Source organism: Charadrius vociferus, unplaced genomic scaffold (genome assembly GCF_000708025.1).
Source record: "Charadrius vociferus isolate BGI_N301 unplaced genomic scaffold, ASM70802v2 scaffold282, whole genome shotgun sequence".
Taxonomy (NCBI): Eukaryota; Metazoa; Chordata; class Aves; order Charadriiformes; family Charadriidae; genus Charadrius; species Charadrius vociferus.
This window is the reverse complement of record NW_009647731.1, coordinates 8,464,617-8,487,943: the sequence shown is the minus strand read 5'-3', so window position 1 is coordinate 8,487,943 and position 23,327 is coordinate 8,464,617. Positions and strand designations below refer to the sequence as shown.

Sequence of the window (23,327 nt, the reverse complement as noted above, 5' to 3'; positions counted from 1 at the left end):
TATAGGTCTTGACTGATAGCATCCTGGGCCGCCTTTTCAGCAAAGCACTTGCAGAACATGAGAGGAGCAAGCTAATTTCTCCTTTTTCTGTCTATATCAAATCAGAAAATATATCTTTGACATAAAACCTTGGCACTTTTTCTTATTTTTTTTTTTATTTTTAAGTTTAATTGGGGAATAACTTTACCAACATCTGAAAGGAGTTCTTCAAACTAGATTCTTTTTTTTCCTTGCTATGTGCTTCGTGGTGGCTGGTGTCTAGCAGTCCTACAGATTACTAGGTAAGCTTCAAGCATTACATGTTGCTAAATGCAAAGTACAGGAGTATAAATTGTGTTGTTAATAGAATAAATTGATTCTCTTTTAAAGGTGGAATTTCTGGAGGCAACATCATGAATCCAAAATATAGGAAAGCAATGTTTAGCTTACCATTACTTAAGACAGAAGGTTTGTTTTGCAAGTATATCATGAACTTGAAGTGCATGACAGTCATCCTTTTATCTATCTATAGGGATCATACGTTTGTGCGTGTTTATTAAAGAAAAAAGAACAGTTGAGAATGCTGAATGAGCAGCTATTGACTCTCAGTTGGCCAGAAACACTTTAAAGCGATGCCCTCTATGAGAGAGAGAATACGGATGATATGCAAAACTTGAATGAGTGCACTGCATGTGCATACATGCTTTTTTTAGTATCTGTATGGCTTCACCCCTTCCCCTAACATATCCTTTAGTTCCCTTTGCTGAGTATTACTGCCATTTATCTTGAATACATGGTATAGTATGACTATTTGCTGAGCGTCTTAGCTAATGTAAAGCTTAATTGGTGATTGTTAGTATTGCATTTTTTTGTATTTAACAGTTTCAGGATGGTCATACTGTGTTCAGGTAGTTGTGTCAACTCAGTGAGCATCACTTAAGTCTGGAGGCAAAAGTTTGATATCCATTTCAAAGTGTCTCATTACTCATTGAAAGAGTCTGACTTTCATATGCATTTAGATATGTCTCTTTTTATTTCCCTGTGGATATCTCTATACTTGTATAATGTGGGGGTGGTTTTTTTTGAAGAAAACACAGTTATTTGTAAAATCTGTGGTTTTGAACTGCTCTTTGAAAAAAACGTAAGTATTTAGTGAGACAGAGACTTAAACCAAGAGGCAGTGCTGTTTGGCTCTGGTCCCTCTGTTGGTGTGGTGTCCTCATTAGAGCTTTGCTCTGTGTTCCCCCAACAACGTACAGCCGCACCAAGCCCCAATAAACGTCTCTGGTTTTCTGTAGGGGTGAATTGGCTCTCGGGCCCCACACCACAGTGGGGTCACCCACCCCAACAGGGCAGCCTGTATGCCGAGAGGGTTCTGCTGCCCCGGGAGCTGCCCCTATCCCCTTCCACTCACCTTTGGGCAGGGGTGGATCTTACAGCTTGTTTCCATCAGGACTGTGTTTATCCCTGGGAACCACAGCACCGTCAGCTGGCACGGAGAAGGGCCATTACAAAACCCCATATAGTCTACATGGAGGCAAACACATTTATCCCTATGTAATAAAACCGTAGCTCTTTCAATAATTATAAGCAACATATCACTTCATCATCATACCCAAGTCACGATCCTTGCATGTTGTTTTTAACCTTGGCCATGTGTGCTTGTAAGCTTGCGTGAAAATGGGAAAAAAAAAAATAAATAAAATCAATGATGCTTCCTCTCAAAACGTCTAAATTACAGTCCATTGTTTGGCAATTGTATGACTTAGCAGAGTAGAATTACCTCGGTTTTAATTATCTTGCAGTGCTCTTTAAATGTTATTAAGGCATGTAAGTCAAAGGCTATTTTTGTGAACCTTGAGGGTTCAAGAAGGGCAAGCTTTGCATGATGAAAGCACATGTTTATTCATTATGATTTGCTTCTGGCATTACAGGCTAACAGACTCCTAAGGAAAAAATAAAGCAATGTGCTGATAGTTTTGCTTTTGTAGCTCCCCAGTGGACTTTTTTTGTCTCGCAGAAAAGACAATTCTTCGTACTGTTCTCTGGTAGAATATATAGTAATATATGTGTGGCAGTCAGTACCCAAATGTAATGCTGTCCACGAATCAATAGTTGAAAATCTGAGTTTAAGCTAAGAGTTTCTTGGTAGTTGATGTAAATTAATAAAGTTTTAATAATCAGAGGTCATGGGAACAGGAAAATTAAAGTGTTTTCACATGGTACTGTACTCACGGAGTTGCAGACTGCAGTTCTCCAATCCAGATTTTTTTTCTATCTCCGTCCTCCTTTCCATCCCCGTCTCTACATACACTGTTTTTTTGCCTTTTTTCCCCCCTAAACTCTGAATTTTCTTGGGCTTTTTAGTGTGTTGCAGAGGTGTTAAAAGCAAACAATTTTTTTGACTTAACACATCTCTTGTTCTAATGAACTATGGTGGGAGTTAAGTGACTGTAACAAATTAGGAGCAATTTAATGATTAAATTTGCAATTTTGTATCCTGAAGCTTTACTATAAGATATTTAATCTTTTTTACTTTTTCTACTGTAAGGTATTTCATCATTCATCACATAGCACATTTGTTTTTTCTACATAGCTGTAATCTCTTAAACATATAAATTTTCAAATCAAAATATTTTTTAAAGTATCAATTTAAAAGAGAAGCCCCAGACTTTGAATACTAAGTATTGAACGTGCCATGTATGAACAATGACTCTTTTTGGGCTACTCCACCAACAGCCTTACAGTGATGGTCAAGAAAGTACGGTACCATGGCCTGATATCAATATTTTCTTCAACTTGGATACAATTTTCATTATTTTTTTTCTTATAAAGCTCATTCAAATTATTAAGTAAACCGAATTATTCATACTTAAGTCAAGAAATCAGAGAAACACTTTCAGAACTGATGCAGGTTCCATCCCTGTAATATGTAGAAAGATATTTATCACCTTACAAATATTTACAACTTTTAAGTAAGCAAGCAAGATCTACTTAAGGACAGCTTCTGTCATACATATGCATTTGACAGTGTTTTCTCCCCCCACCCCCCCGGCTTGTTCAGTATGCTTTTTTTTTTTAACATATATTTATTTTGCAGGCGTTCTGTGGTATTAAGTAATTCTTTGTTCATTTTTTAAATTAAATGACTGAGTTGTAAATTCTTTAGGGAAGGTAATTGGTCACAGTCCCAAGCAAGTCCTGTTTCTGGTGGCAGAGGAGAGAAAGGGGAAAGGGAAATAGAAATATTTTGCATTATGAAATCTTCTGGGTATTTTTCTTGTCTAGTTCACCGGCTATCAATAAGATCTGTTGCTAATTTAAAAATAATAGAGCATAAAACCAGAGTGTATGAAGTTACGGTGAGTGCTGAAGGAAAAGAAGTTTTTAAGCTTGACATAATTTCCTATTCATTCTTTTACTTACCTTACGATAGGGAGATGAGGAATTGGTATGTATTACTTCCATGAGCCAGAAGATACTTTAAAAAAACAACAACAACAAAAAATGCAGTCAAAATGAATGAACTTTTATTTCCATTGTGGATAGTGTCCTGCTCTTCTTGTAAAAAATTTTTATTTTTTTTTACTCCTAATAAGCTATTTCTGGAAGAGTGTTGTGTGGGGTTTTTTTGTGTGGGTTGTTTTTTTTATGTTAGCACTTTTGCATTCTTAAGTGTTAGTGGTTTGGGGTCTGGAGACCCCAAATTGGTTTCTGGAGAACTCGTATGTTCTGCTACCTCCAGAAAAGATTGGGGAGGTAAATTATGGGAGAGATTTCTGCCAGAATCATGACTAAGCCTTGATGCTGCACAATTCCAGTCTCAAATGTTTAACAGAAATATTCGTGGCATAGCTAAGTGGTTTTTGTTTGTTTTGGTTTTTTGGATATCCATTGTAATAAAGCTTTTTCATAGCTTAAGAGTGGAGGGTATTGAGCTCTTTATCTAAGTAGTTACACCAATTCTGGTTTTGGGGGTTTTTCTTTTGTCACTCAGATATCCAGTTATAGGGGAAAAAAGATCCTACATTTTTGTTAATCAATGAGATCATATAATTGACTATATGGAGAGAAAGCTGCAACATGGAGGTCCCTTCCAAGCTAAACTATTCTATGATTCTGTGAAAGATTCAGAAACGTTTGTAGAAGTCAGGCTGCAAAGTTGGATAGCACGTTGATTCCAATTTACAGCTCATGTTCCGTTTTTAAATCATTCTTCGGATATATTGGGGACTTTGTGTTTGGGGGAGGGGGAAGACTAGAATATTTTTCAAGTGCAAAGCGAATTTATCTAGGTATTGATTTCTTTTGCAAAGTGAGCTGCCAGTATTTGACTTCATTGGTGTAAAGATCTTTTTCAGTTTAATAGTTGTGGCAATTTTTATAAGTGATGCCCGGTGACAGTATGAAAATCTGGCTTCAAGGTGTGCTGTTGTCTTGATGGTACTAATTAGATGTGACATTGAGCTGCTGTTTCACTGCCTGGCAGCGACTTGTGCCCTACAACCATAAACAAATTGATTTGATGTGATGTGTTCAACAAAATAACCAGAAATAGATGTATGGTCCTGGAAATCTTTACTGGTTATGTAGTCGTGTGTTTATACTGCAGTGTTTTGTCCAGAACTTAATTGAAAACAAAGTTTGGTTTGGCTTCCTTTCTATGTAGAGAAAGATTATTATATACAAAACCTTGGCCTTCTTACGGAAGTTATTCAGAATAAGCTAGATACAAATCCTGGTCTTTTCTGGTCTTGGCAATGTAGAATTTCAGAAGAAAATTGATCTTCTGGTTTTACCAGGGAAAGGGTGGGCTTGGGGGGTTGTATGCAACAGGAACTTAGTTTTCATACAGACGGCTCTTCTATTTAATCTCTGAAGAGCTGTTATAATGACGAACCGTTTTACTACATCTGCTTTAGTTCCTTTGGGTTTAGCTAGTTCTGTGGGAATGGAGGAGCCTGAAAAATGATCGGGTCATGCAGGATATTATTCAGGCTTGTATTTTTCTTTAACAGCCATCTAGCCATTAATATTGATGAGAAATGTTAACAGCTGTCAAGTTTATGCACTGTTTATGCAGTGCAGTAATAACCAACTGTCTTCGCTTAAGTCCTATGGTATTTCAAATTGTATTGTTAAATTGGTGCTAGGTAGGTGAGGTCCCTGTTGCTTAGACAATGTTATTGATAAGTGTAATTTATGTTACCTGAAACTGTAGCAGTTTGTTAGCAAGAGTTAGTCTTTTACATATTTTTTTGTGCACTCTTGTGTAAGTAACTGTTTAAATATGCCACATCTTTAATAAGTCAAACGGCTGATTTCCTCAACTTTTGGTACAAAGCTTAATCTGCTAGTCCAGTTCGAGCCGAGGGTAGAGGAGGGGGTCAGCCAGGCTGCGGGGCTGGGGGAGAGCCGCACACCAGTGCTTCGCTCCCCCCTGGGACGGCTGGTACACGCCGGCCCTGCCGCTGCAGCACCCAGCTCTGCCTCGGAGCAGCCGGTCTGCTCCCCTCTCAAACCCCGGCGTTTCCCTGAGGATTCCCGGGCAGGGAGCGTTTATGAAGCTCCTGCTCGTTTCAGAAGATGCACTGTACTCCAGATGTAAGTCTGCAGTGCTGTTGCTCTAGAGAAAACACTTCTGCTCCAGAATAAAATCAAGCTGTAAATAATGCAGTTACTCTTTCCATCAACATTTTTCCTTCAGAAATGTAACTTTTAAGCCCTTTAAAATACGGCTTTTCAACTCATCAGTGAGATGGAAGAGTTGTGATTTGTATGCATTAGAAAGTAGTATTGTATATTTTATTTCCATGGAAACGGGCATCTGTGATGCATGTTACCGTAATTGCAGTGGATAATAACTTTTGTATTTTTAGTTTTGATGGCACTATCTATGTCGTAATGAGGTGGTTAATGCTGCTGGTTGTGATAGGCAGAACTGTCAAGCACTTTCTAGAGAAAACTCATAACCATGAATACTATTTCCGTTATAAAGAACTTTTACCCAATAGTCTTAATATTTTGAATTTATTACATTAAGGTTAACAGTAACTGTTTTAGCGCTATTAATTAGGTACTTCTAAGATAAATACAAGTAATTACTAGCTGCTTTACAGGGTTTGCTTTTAATGTATATTGAATGTATTTCTTCTTTGCTTCCATCTCAGAGATGAACAAAACACTGGGTTGACCCTTCTGTCGTGTGCACATATTCACAGCGCATAAACTCTACGAACTCATTTATCTCCTTTATCTGTAATTTGCATTGCAGCGATTGATAACAATTTTTTACAAAGAAAATCATTAACTAGGTAAATTTTTTAGTGTTTTGGTGTCACACATGGTATTATTAGCGAGCTTTCTCTGTTCTTTTTAATATCCACTTCGAGTAACCTTATTTTAGTACTTACTATTAAGCTACCTGAGTTTTTAATGGAATATTTATATAATGACTGAGTCATGCTTAAGCAATATTGGAGGAAGCCTTTTTTCTATCAAAGACATAAATGGTGATAGAAGATTGGGGGGGGGGGGAGATCAATCTTTTCCATTTTTTTCAGGGCTAAAGGAAATCATCACAGTTGGCTTTAATAAAGACTAAAAGGATGTCAGTGAGTAGGAGCACTTAAAGAAGGGCTACATTGGTGTTTGTACTAAATTGCTCTCCAAAGAAGAGCTCCATAAAAACTGAAGGTCTGCATTTTACCTGCTTCTGACACTTTGAAGTTAAATGCAGGTTTTCTGCTGCCCTGTTTTGTCTTTAACTCCTCCATTCAGCTCATGTAATTGCTGTTTAGTAAGAAAGTCGCAGCAATTCATGATAATTGCAAAGCAGTTTACTTTTTGCATGTCACAAAACCTGTGTCACCATACAATTGGAAAGTACAGTTTTCAGTAGTAGCCTAGTAAAAGAGTATCCGATGTGTCAGAAGTACTGAGGAAAATAAGATGGAGCTCCTTATTTTGTTCAGTAACTAGCTTATTCTGGAGTTTGCTGATGTCAAATGTTTTTAGTGCTCATCGGACAGACATGCAGATGTTTAACTCTACTACCATGAATCGTCACGCTGATTTCAGAAAAATAGTACAGCACGGTAAAGCTAGACATGTGTGTAACATTTGCAGTATTGTGGCCTTAATGAATTATTACTTTAAATATGATCTTGGTCCAGTATGTAACTTACTTTGGAATGAAATAACTATCATATTTTGTAACTTGTATTTTTTATAATATATCATGTAGAACAGAAATCAGTGAGGCGCACTAGCTTGCTGTATAAGACAACTAGTAAAAAAAATCTCAAGAAACTTATCCATAAATAAGCTTTTTCCTGAAAGTAAAACAAAACAAAAAACCCCACCCCAAAACCAACAAAAATCAAACCATGAAAACTGCGAGCCTCATCTGAGATAGTTGTCTCCACATGCACAGACCACTGTTCACATAACTGGAAAAATTAACAGCAAAAGTTCTAACATCCCACTTCCATTTTTTTCACTGTTTTATTGTCATTAAAAATCTGTTGTTCCTAATATGCCACCAAAAACCAAAGCTGGTGACTATTCCAGACCTCGCTAAGAAAGCAGAGATAGTGAGTCCATTGCATATAAGCCTGATTTTTCTGTCACACATTTGCTATACGGACTTTTTCATTAATAATTCTATTTGATTGTTTAAATAGAAAGTATGTACCACACTCATTTTTTTTTTACTTTTTTTAAAAACAAATAAATACTATTAATTGGGGTGGCTGAAATGTGACATCTATTCATGGGAAATTCTGTCCTTTAAAAACTGCTTCTGGTATAGCTTGGATATGTTATGCTTAAAGATATTTGAAATGGACAAGAAGAGATTAAAAACAGTGTATATTTATGTATTTATCGATAAAGCAAATGAAGGTAGGTCCACACTGCAGTATGGCACAAAAATAATATTGATATACCTGATGTAACTTGACAGTACCAACTTACCTGTACTCCGAATGGACTAATTTATCTTGTGCTGACTTCTTTGACATCAGAATAGAGACCAACAACACCTTTAAAGTCAGCGTATCCATGTCTATGTTTTAGTCAAAGCAGGGCGTAAGAACTGATTACTTACTGGCCGTTTCCAGATGCCAGTAAATGTAATAAGTCTTTTGAAGGCAAAGGTGTTTCATGTGTGTGTTGGGGGGGTGGGGGGTGGTTAGTTGGTTTTGGTTTTTATTGCTCTTAGCGAAGGGGAGAAGAAATGGGAAGTGGTGTGTGGGTCATGTGCATCATCTGCTGAGTGGGAGAATAGTCACCACAATTTAAAAAAAAATAATAATCTCTTTTCTGGAGCTGAGTTTTTCACAACTTAAAGGTCTTTAAAAGGTCTGGTGCTATTAGGACTCCAGTGTTTCCTTCTTAACTTCTCTCTGAATTACTTTATTTTTTACTTTTTGACCTTAAACCTTTTGAAATGGCTGTGTAATTCCTCTGCTTTAATCAGCGGTCGGAGCTCCCTTTGAGAAGTCTGTGGCACTCACTAAACTTGCTGAGTTACTTGTGATGGTGGATGAATGTCTGAGTCAATCCATTGTGTTAGAAGTGGGTAATATTATAAAATCTCTTTCAAGAAAACCTGAAGAGTCCACGAGCTAATGATTCTAGTATCTGCTCAGTGACATCCGAAAAAGCACAAAGGTGTAGCCAGTCCCATAAAGCTATGTACAGTAGGAATCATTGTCAGTGTCTTTGGTACCTGATTTGCCAGTTGGTTGTGTATACTCTAATCTGCAAACATTTTCAGCTGATGTGATGCAGAACATGAATATATCTGTAAAAATGCAGTAATTGCAAAACTGACAGTACTGAATAAAATTAAATAAGCTGAAGAACATATTTTCTGATGTTGCAAATACTTGTACTAGAAAAATGATGTGAACATGCATTCTTAAGATGATTTTGAGTGCGGACTGATCCCTTTGTTTTACTGATGAAGACTGTTTTCAAGACAGAATGCACTGTTCAGATTTTCTTGATGTGAAAGGTGGTCAATGTGAAAGGCTGACTTTTTTAGTGGATGGCAGATTAGGCAAGTGCCAAGGACAGCTATGTGAGCGCGGAAAAACCTCTCTCGAGTCATGGGGTTTCGGAGCAGAGGAAGACTTGCAATGGAGGAAAGCAGAACACCAGGTAAAGCACAAAGCAAGTAATTAAAATAGTCTAAAATTGGAAGGATAAGCCTGGTGCAACCCACCACAAACACTGCAGTGAACACTGGGTAGAGGCGAGGGATGGTTTAACTATCAAACTAAGTGTTATAGGATGGATTAAGAAAATGTGGTTATGCATCTAAATAAATTCCATAATATCCAAGTGGAGACCAATTTCTGATAGAACTTCAATATTTTTATATTTGATGTAACTCAGTCCTGTTTGCCGTGAGGTTTTATTGGTGGTATCTGCTTACGGTGAAAGCTCATTCTGCCATTATTAACTTTTCCAAATGTATTTTGTGTTTGCATGTTAAGTTTTTAATGGTTTTATCTAACTTCTTCTAAGCAAAACAAACAAAAGAATTATCTTTTTGGCAGTTGGTCAGTTCTGCACTGTCAAGTGAATTGTGTAAGAACAATAATCTGGACCTTCGTGATTGCTGTTTGACAAATGAATTTTCGCCATGAGGAACAGATATATTCCCTTTTAAATTTCTTACTGAAAGTTTTATTCAGATACATATATTTTTAAGTGTGTTAAACATAGTTGTAAATTAGGCTATCTTGAAAAAGTAACAAAACGACCCCCCCTGTCCCCCCATTCTAATGTATCTAGTACAAATACATGTACATTCAATGTATTTGTCTAACATGTTTATTATGGGCATTATTTATTATGTCTTGTCTTAGAAATTCTGAATGGAAGTGCATTGTAGTTATGAGACTATGTTATTATGGATGACACTTAGCTGTGTATTCAAAAATAACCTAACTTTGTTGGTACAATTTTAGAAACGTGGTAAACGAGATAGCATCACATTTGTGTGTTGCCTTTAAGAGGGATGTTTGTTTATCGTCCCTTTGCATTTGCAGATTCTTTCAGACTGATAATTTAATGAAGCATTTGAAGATTTAAACTGCATCCTGTGTTGATACTCATCTAAATATTTGGCTGTTTAGATGGTATTAGTAAGCTATAAACTTCTGAATGTAGCTGTGGAGTTCAGTATCAGTATGTTAAAAGGTTGGAAAAATTGATTTTCACTGACATGCAATGTCTGCTAGGCTTTCAGAAGGACAAGGCTGAGGTAAAGTGAGGCTGTGAGACACAACGTAATTTTCTGCTGCATTGTATTTCCAGAGCATACTTCCAATATTGAACTGAAAGTAGTGGTGGGGTTATGCTCTGCAGTGGCTCATACACTGATGTGTATAAATGAACTAAAGTCTGTATTGTGAAATCGATGCTTATAGACTTTGTTCTGTAAAAGTCAGGCATTCACAGCCCCACATCAAAATGTTTCATTAATTTTAAAGTGAGTGAACATCTTGTGTCCTCTTCTTGGTTTTTTTTTCCTTGAATAATAAATCACAAAGGAAATTACTTCTTTTTTTTTTTTCTTCCCCCAAGATGGTCCTTCCTGTTGCACCTTAATTTCTAAGTATTTCATAAGTTTGCTTACCTTTTTTTAAAAAGTTATGTATTTCATAAGTTTGCTTACCTTTTTTAAAGTTAGGTTTTCGAAGTGCTATGACACAGTTTAGCTCTAACTCTTTCAATATAGATTACTCTGAATGCATGCCTTTCACTGACAAGCATGTAGTATTATCTGCCTGGTTTTTCTCCTTATTTAAGGAACCACTAAGGTTTGCAGGAGATAGTGAAACAGCTAGTAATTAGATCAAGTTAAAATAAACTTGCTTTAATATGGTATAGCTAGTTGGTTAAAATTTCCCTTTCTCCTAGGCACAGCTGTTAATTTTTCTCCCTTACAGCAAGCTTCCTCGATAATAAATGTCCTTTTGTTATCAGCAATCTAACCTCTACGTCATTTAGCTGATTTCTGTCTTTCTGTTGTTTCATGTTCCAGTAGATCTTTGTCTCTTCATGTTTATTATCAAGTTTTAATTTAAGGGGGAGGCAGAAAGGCATAAAGTGGCTGTGCTGGGTGTACGAAGATGCTTGGGTTTGTGAGTGTGCTTACTGGGGTGGGGGGTGTTTGAGAGCTTGGTACAGTGTTCACCTGCACTGCAGCTAGCCTGAGATACTGTGGTATTACTTCGTGAAACTTGGAGTTGCCAGAAAGAAAAATCAAGGAAGGTATTCATCTGGCTGATAAATAAAATCAGTTTACTTCGTGAGAAAGCTTGTGACTGTGCCAAAGTTAATAAAAAGTTGAGATGAACTTTTCTTGTTATGTTCAAAGGCTCTCTCCTTCCAAAAACAGCTTTCTATCAGATACTGCTAGAATATTGGAAGTCTCCTTGCCATCAGTGAGTCATCTGCGGTTGGTATCCCTGCATGGGAGCCAAATGTTCAGAGATACCTAAGTGTCTTTGGTCCCAGCTGTCCCTCGTTTCTTTTATGTGGTCTCACCCTGGGAGGAGCAAGGAAGGGTGAAGTGCTGGAAGTCACCTCAGAGGTTTCTAGTGCTTTACAGTGGAGAATATTTTCACTGTTAAGTCATCCACTATTGAGATCTGCTCAAAGAAGTCCTTGGGTTGAAAGGAAGCTCAAGAGGATGAGGGTCTGTACTGACAAACTCTGTAAGAAACAGCTTTCGGTAACTTTTTTTCCTTTTTACTGTCTACTTACGCCCTTTTCCCGTATCTTGCTCATCAGCACTTTGCCATGATTGTAAGAACTAACCGTGGTTAGAGGTCATTGCTGCCTTTCTTCAAAATGCTAGATGTTACAGTACCAGCTCCTGTTTTCCTTCTGACACTATTTTTCCCATATAAGGCTTGTTGCTTTCTGAAGAATGGGTCTTTAGAAATGTTATCACTTCTTTGTGCCACTCTTTGAATGAATAAGAAAATAATCAACTGTAAAGAAAAGTAGATTTACACAAGGTAACTAACTCCTGTAAAAGTGTTATGGTGGCCAACTTCCTTCAGTAGTTGGCTGGTTTTTTTGACCCCTTTAAAGACCGATTGCACAAGAGTTACCTCATATTGCAAACTTACAGCAGCTAAGACTATGCCTTGTATGAGCCATGACTTTAAAATGTCTTGTCTTACTAAGTAACTCCAATTCTGGGTATTAAGATCGAGAACTTGTATAAGATCTCAGAAGAAACTATGTATCATCAAAATAGATATATCCCTACAGGGGTGGAATTAAATGACCAGAATAACTTAGTGTTAAGAGGAAAATCATCCTGGTTTGTGGTGGTGTGGGTTATTTTTTTTTCTTTCTCCACCATTCTGTCTAAGGATCCCTTTCTTTCCTGAAATTCTCTCACTGAAGGGCTTTATACTTCAGTGGGCTAACAACAATTAAGGAAAAAACATTGTTATGGTTTTTTTTTTAGTCCTTTGTAATATTTGTGTTCCTTAAGTGGGAGTTTACTTTCTGATCTGCATTATGACAGTTTCGTTATCTAGTCAAACACAAGGATTTGGAAATCTTTCTCCAACTTTAATCATTTAGAGCAAGACTTTCAAAGGAACCATTATAGGAAAATTGAGATTTGAGTACTTAAACTCTGTGGTAAATCCCAGGAATAATGGTCTCCTCATTGTTTGATAAAAATATGCAGAGCCATATAGCATAAGGGAATGATTTTTGGAAGGAGTTTTTGTTTGCTGTTTGTATGCTGTCACAGCAAATTCATGTCACTTGTGTTTTTGACAGTTGAAATATCCAACTAGTGTTGTTTGAAATAGTAGTAATTGTTCCTGTTGTTTCCATACAGCACGTGCAACATTTGTGAATTGCATCCTTAAAGCCTTATTATTATATAAATAAAGGACTGGAGCAGAAGAGTAATTATTTGCTTTCAAAAAAAGTTTAGCCTTATTATTATATAAATAAAGGACTGGAGCAGAAGAGTAATTATTTGCTTTCAAAAAAAGTTTATCTTTTCTTCCACAGGCATTTCTAATACTTTTTCTTTGTTTCTTAACACTTCAGACTTGGGTGGTAGGGTGGGTGGGTGGTGGGGCAGTGTTTATTATTATTATTTGATTATGTGTCAGAGTTTCTTTGGTGTAAATGGGAATGGCCTTAATTAGAACAAACAAAACCCCCAAACCCACCACAGTTGTTTCTGTACACAACTATTTACTTGCTTGCATTACAGAAGAATCTCGGGACTGCAATTAAGCTTGTATTTTATCTTGTTATTCTTGCATACATTACTGGGTATTCACAGTAGGTATGTTAGTTTGGGAGAAAATATTATCTTTAAGTCACTGGGGGAAAGGTAGAAAGTTAATAGCAAAGCTTAAAAAGTTCATGCAAGTCTGTTTCTTCAAACTCAGTCTTGTTCTTAAGCAAACTATTAGCTAGTGTAGCATTTTTATTTGAAGAACTGAACAACAATTAACAAAAAACCCCAAGATGTGGTGTTATTAAGATTATAGGAAAGGAGTGAGCACCATGCAGCCAAGGAGAGAGTCGTGTACTGAAGTTAAGTAATCCCCTTCATCTGTGGAAAGCCGTTGTACAGAACTAAGTAAACAAACACATCCTCAAAAGAGGAGGATCAAGTCCAGACAGTTCAAACATAGACAGTCGAATAACAACAAAGTAAATGCAGGATGGGGGAGAAGACTGTCTACCTAAACTCAGAAAATTGAAACCAAATAGAAAATTTCCAACTGAGGTTTTCTACAAACAGTATCTGTCTCTCTGTTCTTGGGAATCAAAAAAGGAAATTAAATTTCTGTCCTTGGAACTGAAGCATAGACTACGAGTTCTCCTTTCAAACGGACAGAATATACTTTGGTGGAATGACAGTAGGCAGTCATTTGAAAGAGTCCAGAAGGAATGTCCTTTGGGGGGGGAAGTATATTTTTAAATTCATTGACAGTCCTCAAGAAAAAAGTTGCCAAAGATGTTAGACGCTGAGATGTGTAAACAATTGGTGACTACCTAGATATATTCTTCAACAGGGACTTCCAAATTTATAAGAGATCTGTGTATGAGTGTGGGGTGAAACTACTACAGAGATTGTACCTCAGTCCTTTTTTTTTAATGAAGAAAATATTTGAGATCATTGAGTTAAGTTTTATCTTGTATTTATGTTGCAAGATAAATATGAGGAAAGGGTTCTGAGTTTTTGAAGAAAGTTCTTAGGCCATTCTTAATTTGGATTTGTTCTAAATATACTTTAGCAATGTGTAAGTACATAGTAGTTTTCTTGCTCCAAATGCCTTTTGTATAGATGACTCGTGCTAACAGGTTTTATAACATAAATGTGGTATATTCAAAGTGATACTGAGATTGATGGTACAGTGCTCCTTATAATAAAGCTTCTTCCCAATAAAAAGGATGATGAGGTTGTGTTTTCCTATAGCTTTGTTAGGACTGGGGCTTTTTGTGAAGATAAACCATGTATTGCCATTTCTGCTGCTTTATATTTGCACAGGTTAGCTCAGTACTGTTGTTATTTGTATATAAACTATTAACAGATGTACAAACATTTATTCATGTATATATTTTGCTCACAATTCCTTGCACCACTTTCTAGTTTTGACATATTTGCTTCTTCAGATACGGTGACCTTTAGTTCCATCTTTCTCCCAGGGTGTAGACTGGATTGGCAGATAGTGAATCCATCATGCGGTGATCTGCTCAGTGAAGTCAATGGATGTCCTAGTCTAACTTTTTCATAATATCACTTGAATAATTTTAGTTTAAACAAGATCAATCAGTAACTACAAATCCTTGCAGTCAGTTTAATCGAGATACTCCTAACTTTTAACTTCTTTCTCTCTAGGCAGAGCTAGTGAAAGGGAATCTGCAAAGTGTTGGGCTCACACTCCGCCTCGTGCAGTCCAAGGAAGATGATGCAGGGCATGTCGTTATTGAAACGGTGACTCCAAACTCACCTGCTGCAGCTGCTGATCTACAGAGGGGAGACAGACTTCTAGCAATTGGCAGTGAGTAACATGTCAGCTTTTAAAATAAGTGTCATCTTGCAAACTGGAAGGACGTTTCTGCATACAGTTCGACTAGAGTGCCTTTCTCAACAGTTACAGCTATGCCTGGCACTCCTAATAAAAGTGAACATTTGTGTATGTGTGGCCACATATGACTGTCATTCACTTAATCCGTTGTTAAATGCCTGCATCTGAAAAGTCCAAGCTTACAATAAGGCTAAGAGCAAAGGTTAAAAATGTTAGCGTATAAAATCAAGTTTATTCTTTAAGATTACATCAATAACAAAGAGCAAACAGGACTATGTACGTTAGTGTCATTTTCAGCTCCTGAAGTAATATATTTCTATGAATACAATAGAAAGGATCTAACTGTTATATTTCAGTTCAGCTCTTCTGTCATAATTGACTTCCTCTGTTAGAAAACAACACTATTATTACCACTATTAAAGTTACAAATGTATTTGTTGACTACTTTTTGCCATTTTCAAATTTAACGTTTTTTGTCTTTTTTTTTTTAATAGGTGTTAAAATCACATCGACTGTCCAAGTGTTGAAGCTTATCAGACAGGCTGGCGACAGAGTTTTAGTCTTTTATGAACGGCCTGTTGGGTATAATCAGCATGGTTCAGCACTGCAGGATGGATTTGGACAGTTGGAAGACCCTGCTTTCTTGACACAGCCAGAAGATGACCAAGCTAGTTTATCAGCTGATGTCGATAACAGGGACTTTGATTCAGAATTTGAGGACTTAGCTTGTGAATCACCTGACCAAAAAGAAGATCTGCCAACAACTCTGAGTCCCAAACGTTCGGTAGTAATACTTGCTGCTAAACCACTTGGAACGATATCTCCAATTCTGAATCGAAAGCTACACTTAGGAAGTTATCAGACAACATCAAAAACACAGCAAAAAGATGGAACTAAAGTGGCAACATCTAAAACTATTGAGGGTTCAGATGCATCACAGCCATCAGGTAAACAATCACAAGGATCTGGTACTAAGCCTCCTGTGCCACCTAGGCCACAAAGTAAGCCCATTTTGCCTACTAGTGAAACTCAAAATCTGTTGGAAACTGGAACTGTATCTTCTGAAAAACCAGAAAGGCCACCTCCACCTACAAATAATGGAGATAAATGTACAGAGAAGGTACTAAAGAATAGTGATCAAATAGAAGACCCAACGGTGTCAAAAGTAGTAACAGCACCAAAACAAGATATGTTAAAAGATGGACTTCCAGAAAATGCACGTAGTTACAAAGATAGTGGAGATGATCATCAAACATGGGAATCGCCAGAAATTCCTTATAAAACCCAGCAAGGTCGGTGGCCAAGGACAAGAACATCTTCCTGTCTGTTTGAAGTAGAAGGATACCATAAGTACCTTAATGTTGCACTGTGGTGCAGAGACCCTTTCAAAGCAGGTGGGTTTATCTGCTTAGGATATGCAAGCATAAAACTTGAAGAAATTGCTTTGGATTGTTTAGCTACATCTTCAATGGAATATATTAGAACTTTTAAACTGGATGCTCCTACACCTAAAGCAGCAGTCACTAGAACAGCATTGCGTAATTTGACGACTCATAAGGGATTCAATGAAAAATTTTGTTATGGCGATGTAACTTTACACTTCAAATATTTAAAAGAGGGTGAAATAGATGATTCAAACTTTCTCCTGGAGAAAGAAAGGGAATGTCACTTGGAAGAAGAAGCTCGTGCACTTCAGAAAGAGGAACCTTATTTGGGACAAGTTATTACAGAGAACAAGCATAACTTTCAAGATACTCAGTTTCAGAATCCAACTTGGTGTGATTACTGCAAAAAGAAAGTATGGACTAAAGCGGCATCACAGTGCATGCTCTGTGCTTACGTTTGCCATAAAAAATGTCAAGAAAAATGTCTAACTGAGACACCCTTTTGTGTAGGGGCTGAAAAACGACTTGATCGAACTGTGGGAGGTTGTAGAGCAGAAGGACAGGAGGCTCCGCAAGCCACGTCCTCTCGGGTTGATTCAGAATCTAAATCTGTTAACAGAACTACAGGTTTGACCAGGCATATCATCAATACGAGCACCCGTTTGTTAAACCTTCGTCAAGTCCCCAAAGCTCGCCTTTCTGAGCAAGGAACAGAGGTGGTAGAACCTTCGCCAAAGCACACACCAAACACTTCCGATAATGAAAGCAGCGATACTGAAATCAGCGGGCCGAGCAGTCCTTCCAAACGTGCAGCAGGTAGCGGGATAAAGTTGGTCCGAAAGGAGGGTGGTCTAGATGACAGCGTCTTCATTGCCGTTAAAGAAATTGGACGTGATCTCTACAGAAGTTTACCCACAGAGGAGCGTTTTCAGAAATTAGAATTTATGTTGGATAAGCTACAGAATGAAATAGACCAGGAGCTGGAAAATAATAATTCACTCGTTAAAGAAGAAAAAGAGACAACCGATGCAAGGAAAAAAGCCTTGATTTCTGCTGCGCTGGCTAAGTCGGGTGAGAGACTGCAGGCCCTTACGCTGCTGATGATCCACTACAGAGCAGGCATTGAGGATATAGAGTCTTTGGAGAACATGTCGTTAGAGCGGCAGTCCAAAAGAGTGACTAAAGATTCAGAGGGACCCAATATAGCAGAAGAAATGGATAATGAAGATGTCAGTCTGATGGAGGCGCCAACATTCAACATCATATCGGAAGAACCAGTTGATCCACCTCAATCGGTAGACTGATCTTTACATATTTAGCCTTTGAAGGAATAGACTAAAGAAATACTTTGCACTTAATTTCAAACACACACAAATTAAATTAAAACACTGGTTTAATGTACCTGTCCTGCTTCTCCGCAGTTATTTGCCTGTGTAAGAGTACAGCTAATAATGGTTCTTCTCCAGCTACAGCACCATCCTTTTGTTAAACTGGCTGGTTAAAACTACATTTTGGGGTTTATATTGGAAATTTATTTTTAATAACTTATTTTTATTTTTTCTAATTATGTAACATTACCATTTCACATTAATGTGTGTGGTGTCCTTGATGCATTACTTGGCCACACCTCCCTCTTTTTTTTTTTTGAGTTAGTGTTTTCAACAGGAAACTGGCAGGATACTCAAAACCTTTTGTTTTCCATTCTATGGTGAAAAAAATTATAAGCTTGTTGCATGCCTGAGCTGATGACTGACACAGAAGTCACTGAGGGACCAGGCTTTAAAATGTTGATCACAGTTATTGTACGTCTTCTAGGTAGTTGTGTATTTTTTGCCAAACATATCATGAAAGCAAACAAAATGTCTTTCATTTTGTCTGTTATTAATATTTACTGAAGTTAACATTGCATATCGTTTGTTTTCCATAGTGTTTTTTTTAAATACAAGAACTTTTCGTAGTTTGTAATCAACACGAAATATAGTAATGCAATGCTAAAAAAAAAAATAAATAATCCTCCTTAGAAATTTGGGCTATTATATCCTGATTGAATAATACTGATATCAAAGTACATACCAGTATCTCATAATTTAATTGGGAATATTTTTGAGATAAGAGGAAAATTTTGTTTCCAGAACAAAATTATCTGTTGAAGTGGTGTTGTATTATCTGATAAAGGAAAATTGTTCTTCAAAAGAGTTGGAGGTTTCATTGCATTCTATGGAAAAAGCATATAATGAAGGTTAAGTAATTTAAAAATAGTATTTTGCTGCAGACTTTATCTTATCATTTCAGAAAACTTAAGGTACAAAATACTTTACAAAATAGCTAAATATCTTCTCTCAACACTTCTGAGTACTCATACAGTGGCAAGTTGCATTCAGCTTCTCAGACAAGAGACAGTCTGAGCAGAAGGATCACCTTTGTCAGAAAAATGTCGTATAGTGTATATAACATGTTTCATTTGAGTCCAAATACGTGAGTCCGGTAGAGATGAGGAACAATTTCAGCCAGCAGCTTTTGAAAAGAACCATCTGGTCTTGTGCTATGCGTAAACTGTGGATCTTAGCATCACCTGGCTAAGGCTGTTGTTCTTATTTCCTGTAAACATGTCTTTGTTTCATCTTCTGTGTATAGAAATGCCGTATAAAATATCATCTTTATTTTAGGTACTGTGTTAGGTACTGGTATCATTATCACTGGTAGTAGAAGAAAAAAAAAAAGCCTTTGTGGAAATGGAGTTGAATCTGAGATGGTAAAATAACTCATTTAAATTTTCAGGCAGTCTGTAATGTACCTCTCCATTAAGTTTGCTTCTCAGTTTATTTTGTGCTGGGCAAAATTAAGCAGCAGTGGTTTTCACAGATGGAGAAGCTTACTTGTACTTCAGAACAAAACGGTTACTTCCACTCATGCAACTACTTGCACTTTTTTGTGAGTTCTGGGCAGTTGATACTTATTTAATTGATGTATGGAAAACACTATCCATGCTAAAATGGGCATGTGACACACTTCTGAAATGAAGCTTCAGCAAATAATCGCACAAAATTAGCTTCCCTTATTGACTAAAAGTTATTTAACCTATACTTGCTTGAGATGCATATTAAGAGTTCCCCACTCCATTTTCTCAGTGGCTTACCATTGGTGGTGATCTGCATTCAGTCTCCATCAGTGTTTGCTCTTATGGCCTACTATAGAGGTTTTCAAATATATCCAAGTACTTCATTTAAACCCTGGTACACATGAAGGAGCTGTGAAAACAATGCAAATACTGATTTAAAAAATGCATTCGAAGTTTTAAATTGATGTGTGTAATACAGTGGGTAAGAAAAGCTGGATACAGTTTTCCTCATATAGTATTGCTAATGATGATTGTAAGAGATAAATTAAATGTAGTGCAATATTTTTAAATATACTGAATGGGAAAAGGTCAAAACAGTTGTATTTTAGTGATAAGAAGGAAAACGTAAATTCCTATCTGGCATTAATTACAATAAACGGTGAATCTCGAGGGGAAAATTGTAATACTACATTCCTGATGTAATCTTTGCTTCATGCTTGACTGTAAATAGCTGAAAATAAAGAATACCACAGAAAACAAAAACATCTTGACTTAATGATATCTGAATAGGTGGCAGCTACACACATTTGCAGAAGATCTGCCTAATATGATTTTGTTGGCTATTATTTTATCATGAGAATAAGCTTTAATAAAATAGTTTTGCTAAATTATCAACTTCTTTGCACTGTGTTACTATTTTTTAAATATTTGTATTGCAGTAGTTTATCATCTAAAGCCACTACTTAAAGGAAAGATCTTTGGGAGAAAACCACACATTTTGCATCATATAAAACTACTGATGGGTGGGTTAATTTGGCTTTTTTGCCTTTATTTCTGTTCACATGTGCATTTATTTTTATTCTACACAGTTTAGGAGTAGGCAGAGTTTTCTTTCAAAATGGTGATTCCAGTTGAGTTTTGTATAGGCAGAGAATCTTATAAAATGCTGAGAACATTTGCGAGTTTTTTGTTTGTTTTTTTTTTTTTAAGACCTCCAAGAACAGCACATATAATACTGCCATTCAATTATAGGTGATAGTGACTACCACCAGAGTCACATTAGGGGAAAAAATTGTCCCAAGAAAAATTCTTCTGACTTGTCCTGTCCTTCAGGATAACGAAACCCTTACTGGTTTACCACCTTATTTTTATCTAATCAGTTTTTCCTTATAATTCCTTATTTATTTTTTTTTTCCCTTCAAATTTGAAATAAAAGATGCATGGAAGTTTACAGCTATAGGGGGAAGTAAACAATGGGAGCAAATGAACAAAGTGACTTTATCACGCTTAAAGTAACACAGATAGGAATATATAAAATATGAAAGAACCCCAATTATTCCAGAACAGAATGGGGTTTTTTTGTACATTTTCTGTGACTGAAGTTACTGCCTGGCTGTCAGCCAAAAGTTTGTTTGATTACTTATTCCTCCAGCAATCCAAAATGTGGGACAACTGCTAGGTGTCTATTTTGGGAGGAAAAGGTGGCACAGAGAGCCCGAATATGGGTGCCTGTGTGGTGCTTAACTCTTGTCTTCCTCTAACTTCAGCTGGAGCAAGAGCGGAGCAAGAGCCAGGCTCTGAGCCCTGGGGGTCTGCTGGGGGTCTCATCTGCTAACCATGGTGAGATGCTGCTCTGGGAGAAACCCGGCTCTGTCCGCAGAAGAGGAATGTGATCAATCCATCTGTCCTTGGGCCTCCTCCTCATTCTTAGTTTGTGTTGCGGAATAACATGAGCTCTTCCTTAATTGTGATGTGCTCCGAAGTACAAAACCAAGCCATGAAATGAGCCGTTCTATGCTTCAGTGGCAGAAGTAGTCACCATGTGACAGAATCTTGGGTTTTGCTGTATTGCCGTCTGTCTCCAAACACCTCTCAGCTTTGAAAGGAGTATTTCCATCTGTTGTACATTCAAAAGAATGAAATAGAAAATACACCAACCCAAAAATCTATGGTTGATCTGAAAAATCTACTTCCAGGACCTATTGCTTGGCCTTTCACACCATTTAAGCCTCTTACAATGTTTGCTCAGAATCTTCACCCGTATAAAGAACAGACAGGGGTGTCCCCTGGTACTGCACCTTTTGGCCTTATCTAGTTCCCAAAAGTTAAATCTCAGACCAGCAGCCTCATGACAGCTTCTGAAAATCAGTCTATCACAGTTACTTAAGCAAGTTGCGTGTATTTATGACCTGGCGTGAAAGTGTTTGTCCTGAGTTACAAATGGACTAGAAATGAGGAGTGCTTTCTCACCATCTGAAAGATTTGTTGGGTTTTTTCCCCCCCGGTATACAGTGAACCACAATGCGTAAGGCAAATAGGGAGGGGGGATTCTTTTTTTTTTTATTATTATTTTTACCTTCTTACAATAGATCATGAACTTCTTTTAGATAACTTTATTTTAATGCCGTCTGAATGCATAATTTTTGACAAAGCAATACTTGAAGTTCGATCCACTCTACTTTTCATATTTTCTGACCAGAGTATATACGCTTTACAAAACTATATGTAAACATAGTATCTATGCTGTAGTACATAAAACATCTGCAATTACATGAAAGAAGGCACATAAAGATTTTAATTTTACAAATGAAAAAGATACACCATGGTTGATAAGGACATTTGGGTTTGTTTTAAAATGCTTTCTTTAAAAGTCTCATTTTTCTCAGTGCAGATAGGGACCGCCAAATACAGTGCTTTGCCTGTAGTGGACTGTGCCCCCAAATGTTAAGAGATATTGGCAACAAACTGCTTGTTTTGTTGTGGTTTTTTTCATTATTGTGAGCAAAGTTGATATTTTAACTTTTTTTTGAAAAATAACTATATATTGAATTTCTAGATAAGTACACAAATTCAGGTAAAATAGAGGGGTTTTGTTTGAACTGCTGAAGTTATCGGCTTACTTTTGGTACTCATGAAGACTAAATACTGTGATACTGCAGCTTTTCTTAACCAGTCACTTAAGATGCATCTACAAGAAAGTTGAGATATGTTAAAATTAAAAGATTCAAAAGATAGAAATACAAAAGGTATCTTCATGCTGCTCTTATTCCCTTTAAGGGACAGGAACAGTGCACATTCATACCCACTTGTTTACCCAGTGTTGTGGATTTGGGGACTTCACATCGCACAGCTGGTTAGCTAAAACATCCTTAAATAGTACTGACTGATAGCTCTACTCTCATCCGTTTAAAATACTGTTTTCTCCAACATTCCCTGGGCGGTTCGGGGAGAGCTCGTTTTTGGAATCAGCAAAGATGTGCCTTTTATTTTACTAATATATGATCTGAAGTTGATCAAAAAAACTTGCAGTGATGTCCACACTCTGAATTCCAGCTGCCAACGCCTGTGGATGTACTTGCAAGGGTACGGTTTAGAAGGATGTAAATTGGATAGGTTTTCCGTGAGCTTTTTTTTTTCTTTTTTTTTTTTCTTTCAATTAGCTAAGAAAGACCCAAGCTCTTGCCAGTAACTCACACCTCCAAACAAAATATGAAATATTGGGTCAATAAGTTGACTTTAAAAAACAAATATTCAAAATTCACGTTTATACAGATTTATACTACACATTTAATCAAAAATATAGTATAATATTCAATAAAATTAAATACACAAAATAAAGATTAACACTATACAAACCCTCTACAAAAGCTTTTCCCCTCCTTATAAGGCGGTTAGCAGTCTGCTTTATAACCATGGGCGACGAATAATATACCTTTGGTTTTTTTGGACCATTTCACTATTAAATGTACAGTACAACTGAAACCTATTTCTAGATGAGATGTTTCAGGTGAAACACTG

The 23,327-nt window shown here is 36.9% G+C and overlaps 1 protein-coding gene across 1 annotated transcript in view; it reads left to right on the top strand.

Moving 5' to 3' along the window:
* The window catches only part of PDZD8 (PDZ domain containing 8), a 59,980-nt gene extending 42,205 nt beyond the window's left edge, over window positions 1-17,775 (top strand). The window contains exons 5-6 of the mRNA XM_009881646.1: window positions 14,897-15,059; window positions 15,581-17,775. Of these exons, the coding sequence (XP_009879948.1) occupies window positions 14,897-15,059; window positions 15,581-17,775 (2,358 nt within the window). The remainder of the gene's footprint in view (window positions 1-14,896; window positions 15,060-15,580) is intronic.
* Window positions 17,776-23,327: the final 5,552 nt, after the last annotated feature.